Genomic DNA, 15305 nt, shown 5'->3' on the forward strand with positions numbered 1-15305 from the left:
TCTTTTTTATTAAGACTCCCACAATTTGTAGAATTCTTCAAATACTGACAAAAATCTAAATTTCCATTGCAGATATACAAATTTCAACATAAAAATATATTAACATTAAAATATAACACATTAACTACATGACTTGCATAAGCATAGATTAAATAATGAAGACCAAGAAGTGACAGAGTCTTCATAAGTTTGAAAAATATAGTTGACTGAAGTTACAAAAACGTAAGTGAGACACAACTTTAGGCGACACTTAAAGAAAAAACAGTGACAATTTATTATTTTTAGTATCTGTGAAGCTGTCAACACTCCCAATCTTTTTGACCTTTGTAACAAGCAAGGGATACGTACTGCTGCTGGCCGAAGGCTATATGTGTGGAGCCAAACAGTGCAAGTGTTACCTCATTAGATGCATCTTCCAGCTTGTTCTGGTAATCTGTCAAGGTACGCCTCAAAGTCTCAAGGACAACAGAGAAGCTGGGAGGTTTATCTTTGTCCTTGTGGATGCCTCAAGAAAAATATAGAATGAAAATATACCCTTAGAGTCACAAAGAGACAAAAGCTAAGCAAACACTAACATAGCTATTACAATTAGATAGAGCTGAACAGACATTACGAAACATCCAGCACATTTTTATTCTCCAAAGTATACTGCTGTATAGCCAAGTATCAATAGCCTTTTAAACAAGTGGTCAAATTAAGTTCATAATATAGAGACAGGTTTTAGATTTGTGACTATTTTGTAACTTAAACAAGGCCCAGATTGTAGGTAGTAATGAGCTCTTTTCTTTTTTCCCCATCTCCTAAGTATTTGTACACACCTGCTAGCCAACAAGTAAGTGAACAGTCTATATTAACATAGCTGTGAGGACATAGGTACATTTACTTTGGTCCTTGTGGTTCTAATCAGTCAGGTCTGTTTTGTTTAAATATTAATTTCTTAACCTAAGAGTACATCATTTTCTGTTTTGCTTGGAAATATTCTTCTACCCTTAAAATTCTCAAGTTACTATTTGAAATAAATAATAAAAATGCTATTATCTACATGGGCCCACATCATGTTTCAATTAAAATCTTTAAAACTGATACTCACTATAAAAATATGAACATTTCCATATTATGCCCTCAAACTATTTTAATTTAGTTGGGCCATAAATTAGTTGAGTAAATCAAGGTCACATGGGCAAATGTAGTTCAAACTATTAATACAAAATAATCAAAACTTTAGTTTGTAAAGTCACCTTAAATTGATTGCTTACTGTACTACTCTTCCTTTCACTATTACAAATTAGGTAGCAATTTTACAGTATTCTTATTAAAAATATTTTATTTTATTGTTATAATTTCTCCCCATCATATTTTACAATGTAAATATTAATGTAGAGAGGAAAGATATTTTCAACAAAATTTTAAAAAAACTTACAATGTTTTATTGTTCATTGATTCAGTCAACTAATTTACTGAATACCTATTACTAATCAAAGCATTAGGCACATGGAGGTGAACAGCATTATGCTAACTGAAATAAACTAATCACTAAAAGACAAATAATATAATTCCACAAATGAGGCATGTAAAGTAGTCAAATGACCTGTGTCCTCACTGAATTTACGATATAAAAAAGGAGGGGATGGGCCTCCCCTGGTGGCGCAGTGGTTGAGCACTGGGCTGCGAAGCTGCCGGCAGTTTCTGCAGCGCCAGCTAGATCCCAGGCTGCCGGCGAGGGTCCCACATGGCGAGGCAGACCTCTCCTGCCGTGCCCGCTGCTTCCCTCAGCAGTGCATTTCGTCGGTCTGCCTGTTCTATTCCCCGCTCTGGCTCTGGTGAATTCTCTCACCCTCCCGTGCTTCTGACTGTACCCAGTGCTTGTATAAATAAATAAATCTTTTTTAAAAAAAAAAAAGAAATATTTTTTAAAAATTAAAAAAAAATTAAAATTAAAAAAAGGAGGGATAGTTAATAAATAATTACATGAGATCATTCATTGATTCTTTATCCAATTGCTAGAACTGGAGAGATGGAGAAGAAGGTAGTTATAAAGTAAAAAGAAGGAAAAGAAAGAAAAGGGGGGAAAAGTCTTGGATTATCATAGACTATTCATCTGAGTATTGGTGATATTTACTGTTTTAATCTTGGAAATATATTATTAATAAATATATTACATTCAAGAAGATATAATTGAATCACTACCTTTAGTGTGGTATCATTTAGACTTTCTCAAACAGAAGGAGAATATTTAACTTAAAAACCAAAAGTACTGCAAAGAACACATATCTCAGTTGGGGAGGGGGAGAGACTGCTCTGAACCATGATAACGAAGGAGACAGTACTCTTTGTAATGACTATGAGTTAAAAAGACAGACAACTCATTAAAAATTTTATTAAAGGTCTTCCAAATATATATTTTAAAAATTGCTCTCTTGCACAAGATAAAAAAATGTTATGTATAATTCTTTTCTTTTGCTACTATACAAGTAGGCCATGAATAAATCATTCAAGGACACTCGGGAAATCTGCTGGTTTTACAATAAGGAAGAAAAACTTCCTCTTAGAAATTCAGAAGAATAAAATCATCTTAATATGTTGAGGGATAAGGGGACAAAATATCCTGTCCTTGCTGACCCACATACAGTCTTATATTCTGCATGAAATAAAGTGTCTTCGCCTGAACATATATATATATATATATATATATATATATATATATATATACACACACACACACAGTAAAGTCCAGAAGTATATCCTACCTACATCCATTACAAAAAGAAATACTTACTGGTTCCTTAACGTGACAAATGTTACAAAGGGTAACTGAAGACCTAAGACTTTATTTACTAATTTAATTTTACCTAATAGTATTCCAATCTACAATCCAAAAAAAAACAATAGATACTAAAGTTATCCTGTCAGAGGAAGGTGTAAAAATTCACAAATAAAGAGTAGTAAAATACATACATACATATATACATACATACACAGACACATACAACATAGAAATAAACAAAATTGAAGAGTGGTCATAAGATGATTTTTCAAAGGTCAAAGTCCAAATGAAATGTCAGGAACACTTATATTTAGACTTCAATTAACACCAACTCAAAATCTCCTGAATTTCTCTGCCTTTCTTCCCGTAACATGTATCTCTATGTATGTGTACACTTAATACCTTCATATCATCACTGGCTGCTTCGGCCTCTCCCTCTCACTTTTAAGTATGTTTCAACACCGGGTATTCCAAGGTAAACCTTTTCTTTGGATTAATAGCCCACAGACAGAGTGGGATAGAAGCCCTCCACTTAAATGTTTATTTTTAAACAATCTCAAAAACCAAATAATTTTACATGAATCAAACCACTGTTGTTTAAGCTGGTGTTGATGTTATAACTTTGATAACTTATAGATCTCCAATAAGAACAATAAATAAGCTGTAGTGAATGAGGTGACTCTATCTCCACCACCTTCTCAATCATTCTGTTTCAGTCTCCTGTGAGATTTCATAAGGGAAGAATTACTAAGAAATAATAGAGCGTATAAAAATATATAGAAAATAAGTAGTCACATTCATCCTCAGAACAAATTCATTTAAAACACCCTGTCATTTAATGTTTTTAATCATTGTGTAAAACATAAAAAATAACAGCCAAATGGGTTTTATTGTCAACTGAGTAAATCCAAACTTTTAATATGTTGATGACTAAGAAAATGCCTTTCTCATTCTGAAGCACTAAATATAAACAATTTGTTGGATTTTTTTATTTTTCAAACTCAACCTACATTATCTTCATTTTCATGGGTGCCCATTCCGGAGTTTTAAAGGAAAATGATTGATAACTTTCCTAACAAAGCAGAGTATTTACTATGTAAGTCCTATTCATTCATTCCCTAACTATGCCCCACAGTCTCCTGTCAAAAAAACACATCCTTTACCAAGGTTTGAGAAGTGAATTGGTGAAAAGAACATTAGCATCCTTGACAAGTTCTGTGTGGATTAATAAGCTCTAGGTAGCCAGAAGGCCATGGATAACAATGAGAAATGGTGCCATGCTGGGTTCCCTGAATTCAATAAGGATGATAGAACTTCAGATAACATAGGCATCATGATAGAACTTAACTTTCAAAGACAAAATGAATTTGAAAAATAGTTATGGGCAGTAGACTCAAAGTCATAAACAAAATGGTTTTACCCTTGGGGAGAGTTAGTATTGGCTGACTGATCAGAATATCCCTAGGACTAAAATAAATAGGCACTCTACTTAAGTATTTTCCGATTTGTATAGAAAATCTGTAGGTCTTATTACCAAAAACAGGACTTAAATCAACACAAAAAAAGGGTCTTGGACCTCAACCAGTTCTCAAACTTGAGCAATTCATAGACCCAGGCTCCTTGAATAAAGAGGATGAGTGTCCTTTAGGAATCCTAATATACTGCCAAAAGATTATGCTGTAAATCTTCCTCCTTGCCTTCTTCAAAGAATCAGAAACCATTCATCAGGGTGACCACTCACTGAGGAAGGATAATTAAACACCCTTATCAGAAATAACTGGACATTAGATCTAAACTGACAGTAATTCATGGAGACCTAATGGTTCAATAGGTAGGGTATGTGCTTACAGAAATCACACGATTAATTGCTCGAAACCCATTCCTCCTTCATGTCCCATGAGTGAACTAGTCATAGAGAGCTTTCCATGGGCCTTCCTTTGGCAAAGGTCTATTTTCAGTGGTCTCAGTAAGTACCAGAACCCTTCCTTCTTACAGTTATTTCTCCAGTTTGGAATACATAGTTTGAATGAAATGAGAGCTCTACAGAGGAAAAACAAATAGAAAAAACGTAAGTGGAAGTTAGAACTCTTACCTATCAAAATAGTAAATCAAAAACAATGTCACTTTCTTAGATTGCAGAAATTGGCACCTCTCTTAAAGACTTGAAAAATAAAGATGTGGTGATTCTAACGTTAGCATTCACCTAACCTATCTGGCTTGCAAAGAATACAGATGAACCTTAGAGAATGACAGTGAATTACTATCAGCATTATCATATGTTACTCCAATTGCAGCTGTAGTGAAGGATATAGTTTCATTGTTGAAACAAATCAATAACTTCCTGGCAATTAGGAATGTAGTTATTTCTTCTATATCCTTTTAGTGAAAAACCATTGGAACAGTTTCTTTCACCGGCAGGGCCAGCAATGTAACTTCACTGCCCTTCCTCAAAACTGTATCAACTCTAGACCCCTATAATAATCTAATCTGTAAAAATCTTAATTAACACTCTATTCCAGAAAATATCACATGTTCCACTCAGTTTTTTACCAAATTGATAATATCATTCTGACTACTCAAGTTCAAGGAAATTTGGCAGGTCTTCATAGGTGAATCACAGTATAAACTTTCAGGATTTTGGAACAAAGCAATCCATCTCCACATATAACCAAAACTATTTTGTTCTTAAAAATCAGCTTTAGAAATGCTACTGGTCTTTAGCAGATAGTACATGCATTGCCACCAATTTACCATGTGACATGAGTTTCCCATCATAAAATGGCTGTTGTCTGATCAAGCAACCCATAAATTTGGGCATACACAATGGCATTTTATCATTAAGTGAAAGTAGTAAATAAAAAACTGGGTTCAAGAAAGTCCTGAAAAGTACAAGTAGCATGAGAAAGCAGTCCTAATTCCAATGAGCCCTATTCTTATTACATTGCTTCTTCTCTCCTAATCGAGAGCCTGGATCAATGGAAAGCTCTCTGACTAGTTCACTTATGGGGACATGAAGGAGGAATGGTTAAATAAATAGTTCTGTATGACTTACTGACACTACTCAAAATGAACAGTTGCAGCACTACAGCCTCACTCAAGAGTGTTCTGAAAGATAGTGAAGTGAAATCCTCTCAGTAGGCAAAATATCAAATAATGGGCCTGACTGTTATTTTGCTGGACTAAGAGATAGCCAAAGACACAAATGTAGACCAATTGACGGATATTATCTAACAGATTGGTTGAATGATCAGGGACTTGGAAAAGACTATGACTAGAAAATTGATAGCAAGATGGTCTGAGCATTCTCCAAATGGGCACCATACCCAGATCAAATTCAGTAAAGAGGACTTTAAAAAACAGAAGGACAAGACAAAGCATTCTGTGATGTCAGCCAGTGTCTTTTCCTAGCCACCTTGTCCTTACTTACCTTTGTTTGGCTTATAACAAAGAAGTCATGGCAGCAAGACTGGAGATACTAGATGGGTTCAGCAACATGGACTTCCATTCACTAAGACTGATTTAATTACAACCCCTGTTGAGTGCCAAGTCCATCATTTACCAGACAAACTGAACCCATGATACAGCATGAGTTGAACCATGATATGGCACCATCCTCCCGGGGGACTATCCAGTCACCTGGTGACATTATTTATACTAAGTCACTTCCACTAGAAAATGAGCAATACTTACTAAGGTAGCCATTTACTCTGGTTATAGACTTTCCTTCCAGAACCATACTTCCAGAAGTAATAAATCCATTGAACTTACAAAATACCTTATTCATCATTGACCAAGAACTATTTTAAAGCAAATGAACTATGGAAATTAAATCAATTTCATAGAAACTAGTTTTACTACGTTTCCCATCACTCTGAGTAGTTAGAATGCAGAATAGTAGAGCTGTCTTTTGAAGATTCATGGCAGTGGCTAGATATCAACATTCTGTGGGACAAGGAGGTGCTCGAGGTCAGTAATCAGTGTATAAAGCATTTCTCCCATAACAAAGGTTCACAGGCCCTGGAATAAATGTTGGAAACAAGAGTGACTCTTCTCACTATTATACCTAGTGATCCACGAGTGAAATGTCTGCACAGTTGCCTCCAAAACTGTGGGTTTATTGGACTAAACCATAATATCCAAGGGAGAAATGCTTTCCCCATGGGACACAGCAATGTTTCCATTAGAATGGAAGCTGAGAATGGCACTTGGTCATTTCTGAGCTCCTGATGCCAGAAAAATAAAAACAAAAAAAGGTTCTTCTCTACCAGGACAATTGATCTTGATTGTTAAGGGAAACTCAGTAATAAGAAAGACTATTTCTAAAATGTAGAATATCTTACTAGGCAACTGTTACTACACTCATGCTCTTGATTAAAGTCAATGGACAGCAATCCCAATTCTGTATATATGCAAAAGAACTGAAGGTAGTCTCATGTGTAAGTAAACCAAAGGGTCATCAATAGATACATGGATAAACAAAATGTGATATATATATATATATATATTCCGTAGATTATTATTTAGCCTTAAAAAGGCATTTACTGTCACATGCTATAATATGGATGAACTGTGAGTATGGTACTATAAGTGAAATAAACCAATAACAAAAAAAACAAATACTGGGCCTCCCTGGTGGTGTAAGGGGGTAAGCACTGCACTATGAAGTATTCCTCAGCCTCTTCAGCACAAGTTCGATCCCCAGTCGGCTGGGGAGGAACACACATGGTGCAGCACACCTCTCCTGACTTGCCCGCTGCTCCCCTCAGTAGTGTACTTCGGTCAATCTGCCTGTGTTGTTCCCCACTCTGTCTCTGGTGAATCCTCTCACCCCTGGCAGCATAAATAAATAAATAAATCTTTTTTAAAAATTAAAAAAAATACTATTCTACAATATGACACATGTAAAGTAGTCAAATTCATGGAGACAGAAAGTAGAATGGTGCTTACCAGAAACCGGGAAGAGAGAGACAAGGGGATATGATGACTCATTTTATTTGTAAACTTGACGGGAAAACAGACTAAGATATTTAGTTAAATGTTGTTTCTGGGTGTGCCTATAAAGATGCTTCTGAATGAGACTGACATTTGAATCACTACACGGAGTATAAGCTTGCTCTCCCCAATGTGGATGGGCCCCATTCAATCCACTGAAGGCCTGAATAGAACAAAGGCTTTAGTAAGAACTGTTTCTCTCTTTGAGATAAGACACTATCTTCTGTCATTAAACTCAGACTCAAATTGAAACACATGATAAGCTTTAGGCCTTCAGAGTTGTACTGGAACTATATCATAGACTTTTCTAGGTCTGCTGCCTACCAACAGCAGATCTTGGATTCCTCAGCCTCCATAGTTGTATGATTAGTGACCCCATTAAAGAATGTTGAGCACTCATACTGAAGTCATTCCCTCAGATTTCACACTGAAACTATGAGCATGATGAAGTAGGGCAAGTTTGGTTTGCAAACCTCAGTGAATTAGGGGCTAAGAGAAGAGAGAAAAAATTGGCAAATGTCACCAAGAGAGGCCTGTGGGCTACTGTATAGGTATCCTCAGCTTCTCAGTAACCCAGGAATCTCTAGTTAAAAGGTATTAGCCACGAAGTTCATAGCACAATTAAAATTCTCAATAATATACTAGATTTCAGTGATAATCCTTTATTTAAAAAGTAAAGGAGGAAAGAGGAAAGGAAAAGTCCAATTTCTTGTCCTAATTTTCCTACGAGCAGTTCCTGAAACAGCTTAATTCCTAGGTGATATATGTATGCCACAGATCTCAAACACTATTTCTATTATTTTCTAAGGTCCTTCAGCCTCTCTGGTACAAAGGAAAAAAAAGTACCTCTGAAATGTTAGAAATTATTTCCTCCAGGAAAGAACGGCTGAAGAAGGTTGGAAGACTCTATCTCAGTCTACATCTACCCTGAGGAGGATCCAAAACTGAGCCACAAGAAAAATTTCCTTTTATGAAGGAAAAGTCACATCACATATGTGTTAACATCCTCAGGCAGAGGTGAAACTGTATTTGAAGAAACTCTAGGCAAAAGCATGACATGGGCTCAAAGGGGGCAAGTATTTTTTCCCATAAACATCCTACTATAGAAATTTCCACCAGAAAATAAATGAGATATAAGCAGCTGCAATGCTTCAATTTCAGTGGAAAGCAGAAATAGGGAAATAAATCTCCCTGTTCAAGAAAACTGAAGCTATCTTGTCTAGTGAAGTGGAAAATGAAGGTGATATTTCCATGTCATGTAAAATTATACATTTTTCTACTGAGGGTCAATCTTACGGGTGATGCCTATGGATGCTACACAAAGGGCTGCTATAATTTGGAAAGAGACTCCATAACTCAATTAATAATCTCAAAAACAACTGAAAAATAGACCTCCACCCTGATATTCATTCATCCTTTTATTCATTCATATTAACAAATATTAATATTGAGTACCTACTCTGTGCCAAGTATCTTTTAGCTGTTTAATATACATTAGTAAATAAGAGACAAATATTCTTTCCCTCAGGGAGCATGGATACTACAATGGTAAGTTTTATGTGCCAACCTGACTGGTCTAGGCAAAGTCCAAATAGCTGGTAAAAACATTATTGTTGTTGACTGCAGAACAGAGGCTACCAGAAGGGAGAGCAGGGGTGAAAGCAAAAGGGAGAGGGGAGCTAATGGACTATGGTAGAGAATTACTGGGGCTTTGGTGGTAGACATGGTGTGGTCAATAAACATTTGTAGAGATTTGAGCCTATATGACTAAAACACATACAGTGCTATAAACCAATTTTATCTCAACATACATTATATAAATATATATATAATTTTTAAAGCTATTTGGGTGTGTCTGTCAGGGTGTATCTTGAAGAGATTAGGATTTGCAGCAGCAGAATAAGCAAAAATACACCCTCACCAATGCAGGCAAATTTTATTAAATCCATTGCCTACCCCACTCCTGACCCCACCCCTTATCACCCTGCCACCTGCCCAATATAACAAAAGGTGGAAAAAGGACAAATTCTCTCTTTTTCCTTGAGCTGGGATGTCTGTCTTCTGCCCTGAGACTCTGAGCTCCTGGTTACTGGATCTTTGGACGCCAGCATTTACAACAGCAACCAGGTTCTCAGGTCTTTGCGCTCAGACTGAATGAACTTCCCTGGTTCTTCAGCATGCAGAGGACAAATCATATGATTTCTCAGTGTCTACAACAGCACAAATTCTGTAATAAATCTCCTCATATAAATACCCTATTGGATCTGTTTTTGTAGTGAGCCCTAACTAATGCAGATATAATAATAAATGTACTATACAGTATGCTAGAAATTTTGGACAATAGTAAGTGCTCTGGGGGTGGGGGGAGAGGAGAGCAGAAATGGGAGAAAGGCAGGTGGCATAGGAATGAGCAGTGGGTAACCTTCAAGAAGAAGGTAAAGTTTAAGCACAGATGTATGAAATATTTATAAAGGAGCCATGTGGGTATACCTAGGCAAAAAAAAAAACTTTCCAAGGTAGAAAGAATGGCCAGCACACAGGACCCCTAAGACAAAAGCATGTTTGGTGTGCTCAGGAAACAGCAGGAGATCAGAACCGTGCAGACAGAGGAAGGGAGGGGGGAAACACAGGAGCTAAGGTGAAAGGACAGACCACGTTGGTCTCACAAGTTAATGGCAGCACTTTGGCTTCTACACTTAGTACAATGCGACACCAGCATGGTTTAGAACAAAGGAAGAACATGTTCTAACTCAGATTTTCAAATGTTCCTTCCAGTGGTTATAACAAAACAGACTGAAGGGGAAGGGGAGCAAGGTGGAAGCAGAGAGACTAGTTAGTAAAAGAGGAGCTGGTAGAAGCACTAGGAAACAAGATGCAAGCTGTGACAGTGAGCACTAGTTAGGAAATCAAATTAAACATTAATTTCATAAAGTTACTGCTAAAATAGATGATGGGTAAAAGCAGACCCAGAAAAATGGACAATAACAAAGAAAAATTTCTAAAAGTTCACTAAAAAAATTGCAGATCCACAAGGTGAAAATGAACCTTTTTTATATCCTTATGATTTTTGGAGGACAAGAGAATTTTCTGAACTTAATTCTTCTAAGTAACTCATTTGCCAAATACATGTTTGATTCCTTAAAAAAAAAAAAAAGAGTTTTGCAGTTCAACTTTAAAGTGTAAGAAAATAAATTTTACATCCCTTTTGAAATACACAATTGAATCAGAAAACAACTAAATAATTTAAGGCCGACAGTAGTCACAGAAAACTGAGGTAGAAAAGTAAAAGTATTTAAGTCAAAGCTGCTATAGCAAGCACAATGGCATAATCACAAAAGAGAAAGTAGAAATCACGGGCAGCATTTATTGGCCAATTAATGCTTATGTGAGTTCCCAACATATGCCTACCTAAAATACAGGTTTTAAAGATCTTTATCATATTAAGTGGACTAATACTAATGTTAAAAACATTCTGGAGAATATACACGATCGTAGGAAATAAAGGAGAAAGCCAGCTTAGAAAGCAACAGTGTGGAATATGCACTATGCTACAGCCTGTGTCCTACATAACCTTTTGAATGCATGACCTTTAAGTTGCTGAAGGTTGCCTCGGAATTTGGCTCAGTTTGATGGAAACATCTGTTCCCCTTGCAGGTATACTGTAAGGACTTTTTTCTCAGTTGGATTCAGAACACAGCAAGTGAGCCCTTGTCTGTCCAATCATACAGACCCCAACACTTGTAAATCAAGTTCTGGGAGGACAACAGCAGGTTCACGTTCCGTCACCCTTTCTCAGCCAGCTAGGCCAACTGACTGCTGTGAGAACTGCTCTTATCATGTCATCAAATCAAAACATGTTGAGATGAGGGACTAGAAGAGGCATCTGCAGAATTCCCAAAATGTAGTGACTTTGGAACATTGACAGATGCATCTGTCATTTTATACCTTCAACTAACCTGATGTCCACTGGCCCGACACAGTAAAGCTGTCCAAGATCGATTCCAATTCTTTTACGTTATTTTCACATGTCTCTACTAGAAAGGCCTGGTGCTTCTTAGCCTTTTAATTGAGAAAAAATTACACATAATAAGGTCACATTATAAGCACTGCAGACATTTTATGTGAACATATATAGCACAATTAAGTATAAGGAAGCTAATAGTGACTCCATTCAAATCTATTATTAATAGACATCTTTCTGTATTAAACACAACTTTTACTTGGCTTAATATAAAGTTTCAATAACAATTTACTGAAGACTTAGTGCCTGACATTATTCTGAGTATTTTATATATAGTAATTTTTTTTATCCTCACACAACCCAAAGTTTATAGATAAGAAAGCTGAAACACTAAGGAATTGAGAAACACTTTAAAAGATCATGCTTTTAGCCATGTGGCAAAATGCCAGATTCAGAACACACTGCACCAGTCTACTCAAGGGGTGGTGGTAACTTAGGGTAGGGTCTTAGCAGTGAAAAAGAGGTTGGGGGAAGTATATGCACTGGAGGGGTGTGGTTGGAGTGTATCCTTAAATAAAGAGGGTATGTCCAGACCTTGATAACTTTTCACTGGATTAGATTATGTTGACTGGATTGGACTGAATTGGATAGGATTGGGTGAGGGCAGAAAAAATACTCAAATATAAGGAGTTAAGACTGATTCCAAGGTTTCAGGATAGAACTGGATGGATTTCAACAGTTGAGTGAAAACAATAAAGGCAGAAAAAAGTCTCCTCTGGACTACTTTTGTTTGCTTACTTACTTGCATGTTTGTTCTGGCAGGTTGTAGGAACAAAGAATTTTGTTTTGAGTATATTCTATTAGAGATATCTTTAAGACACTCTCAGTCCCAGCACAATGCCTGGCAAATTACAGGCCCTACATATATTAATTTAAACTAACAAATGACAAATAAAGTGGAAAAATATGGGAGGCAGATGGACACAATGATGGAAGTTGAGAAGTCAGGTATAGATCTGGAAATCATCTACACATATTATCTGAAGATTGCCTTGAAAGTTGTAGATGGTAAGAGAAAAAAAGCCCAGTAATAAGCCCTAAGGAACACCAGAATTTAATATTTAGGGAAGAAAAAGCAAACAAAGAATATTGAGAAAAGAAGAAAAACAGAAAAGTAAAAATAAAAATAAGAGAGCATTTCAAGGACAGAGTTATCAATTGTGTCGGCAAAATATTCAAGCAAAATGTAGACTATAAGATGTGCTCACTGGGCTTGGAGATAAAGGCACTATGAAAGAATGCTTACAGATATAGAACAAATGGGTGAATAGAAATTATAGAACAAACTTAGTGTTATAGAGAAAAAGGGAGGCTCCATATTCCCTGCCCCACCTAATAAAGAGTGGAGTGACCAGGAAAAGATTTAGAAGACTTGAATAAGAACATTTAGAAGAACACACAGGATAGGAGACCCATGAAGCACACTAGCTTCTCAGCCTTGAACTTGCACCAGGGATTTGGGAGACTTAGGTGAATTAGATGGGTAGAGACACATGGGGAGGCTGAAAAAATGGCAGCCTTTATCCTGCTTTATTATGATTTTGCTCCTTTCATCCCAGACATGCCTGGTCCCTTCTGCTCCTTTCTGTCAGAAAGTATCTTAGACTTGTGGGCAAGTTTTCAGGTCTAAGTGGCCCGACTTTGCACCAACTCTGTTTGGCCGGGCATTTACCCACGGGGTATGGGCAACTTTGGGTGCTTCATTGGAAAACTATATGCTTTCTCTTCTTCCCTCTCTATGCACATTAATATTAAAGTTCTTACACACTAAGAATATGCTTTGTCTTTGCACGGCAGATGGCAGAACCTCTCTAGAGCACGCAAAATGTAGGGGTCCCGGGGCACACCTCAGTCTGCCTGCTAACATTAAAATATGTAAAATTAATTATTCTTTGTTTAGATGTCAGTTCAATTATCACTTCTTTAGAAAAGCTTCACATCCCTGACTATATCAATTCCTTCTGTGAGATTCTCTGATTTATCACAAGTACAAGTCTACATTTATTTGAGTAGGTCTTTTTTTTTAATATTTTTACATCATTTTTCATTTTTGCATAATATATGCATTTTCATCTTGGTTATATTCCCCATACAATTTCCACCCCCCTTATTTTGACCCTAATCCCTCCTCTCCACCCCCCCCATAGTGTGTCTCTGGTTTATAGTTGCTTGTTGATTTTGTGATTTTGATTTTTACTTTATTATAATTAGTCTTTTTCCTGGTCCCTTATTCAGGTTTTCTAAATTCCTGATATGAGTGAGACCATCCGGTATTTTTCTTTTTCTTTCTGGCTTATTTCGCTGAGTAGGTCTTTTTTTAATGTCTATCTTGGAATTTAATCTCCATGAGAAAATAAGTATAGTCTTTGTGTTTTTGTCATCAGCCTATCCCCAGCATCAAGACAACACTAAGCATCTAAAATAAAGTTAAATAAATTATATTTACATGCTATCAACAAAATACTGATAAATCAATTAGGATTCATTTACACAGACTTTAAATAGGAGGAAATGCTTCGTCAGGTATTAATATGGAAATATATCCAAGCTGTATTGCTGAATTAAAAACAAGAGGGGATGGGAAAGTTGTCTTCTACTATAAAGTAAATGGTTTAACTTACAGCCTACTAAGCTGGCATATAAAAACACAAATAAGGCCTCCCTGGTGGTGCAGGGGTTAAAGTCTCAGTGTTATCAAGCTATCACCAGCCACTGCAGCATGAGTTCCGCATGGTGCAGCAGACCTCTCCTGTCTCTCCTGCTGCTCCCCTTAGCAGTTTATTTCAGTACATCTGCCTGTTCTGCTCCCCACTCTGTCTCTGGTGAATCCCTTCACCACCACCACCCCACCTCTAGCCTACACCCCAGTTCTTGTATGCATAAATAATCTTTAAAAATAAATAAATAAATAAATAAAAATACAAACAAGCAAAAAAAAAAAAAAACAAACCACACTTCGTTTTCTACATTAGAAGACCATTAGCACCATGCTTTTTAATGTAATATTAAAGTTAATATGGGGAAGTACAGTATGTTTAACATGCTATAATGTGTAAAATGTGTTTTTGTGTGTGTACTTATAAATGCAGAATCTCTATAGAATCACAAGAAAGTAGTAGTAACTGATTACCCCTCAGAAGAGAGATTTTTCACTGTAAAGCTTTTTTTTAATCTTTGAAATACTGTATCATGTGTACCATTATCTAGTTAAAAAAATTAGATTTTTTAAAAAATAGTAAATAAGCAAACAAACAAAACCACTTTTCCATGGCAGATATACATGCATTTTGTTAATGTGATAGGGGACACTATTGTAACAGTTTATCTCCACAGAAAGGGGAGGTTCCAGGTTCCCTACTCCACCTGAGGAAGTATGGCACTGAAAGGATGAAAGGGTGGGCAGCTAGAAAGGACTGGAGAAGACTCTGAAGGAGAAGACTTTGAAGAGGGCATGAGAAACATACAACCATGCAAAGAAGAAACCATGCTTGCTTCTCGGCCTTGGACTAGTACCAAAGACTTGGGGGA

General features: G+C 36.4%; 1 protein-coding gene across 7 annotated transcripts in view; it reads right to left on the reverse strand.

Moving 5' to 3' along the window:
- The window catches only part of CCDC171 (coiled-coil domain containing 171), a 255246-nt gene that overhangs the window by 159204 nt on the left and 80737 nt on the right, over window positions 1-15305 (reverse strand). For all 7 annotated transcript variants that reach the window (XM_037495466.2, XM_037495468.2, XM_037495465.2 and 4 more), the window contains exons 12-13: window positions 11713-11815; window positions 399-505 (exon numbers count right to left, since the gene is read on the reverse strand). In XM_037495466.2, the coding sequence (XP_037351363.1) occupies window positions 399-505; window positions 11713-11815 (210 nt within the window). The remainder of the gene's footprint in view (window positions 1-398; window positions 506-11712; window positions 11816-15305) is intronic.

The sequence above is a fragment of the Talpa occidentalis genome, unplaced genomic scaffold (assembly GCF_014898055.3).
Source record: "Talpa occidentalis isolate TD23 unplaced genomic scaffold, MPIMG_talOcc4v2.1 talOcc4.7, whole genome shotgun sequence".
Taxonomy (NCBI): domain Eukaryota; kingdom Metazoa; phylum Chordata; class Mammalia; order Eulipotyphla; family Talpidae; genus Talpa; species Talpa occidentalis.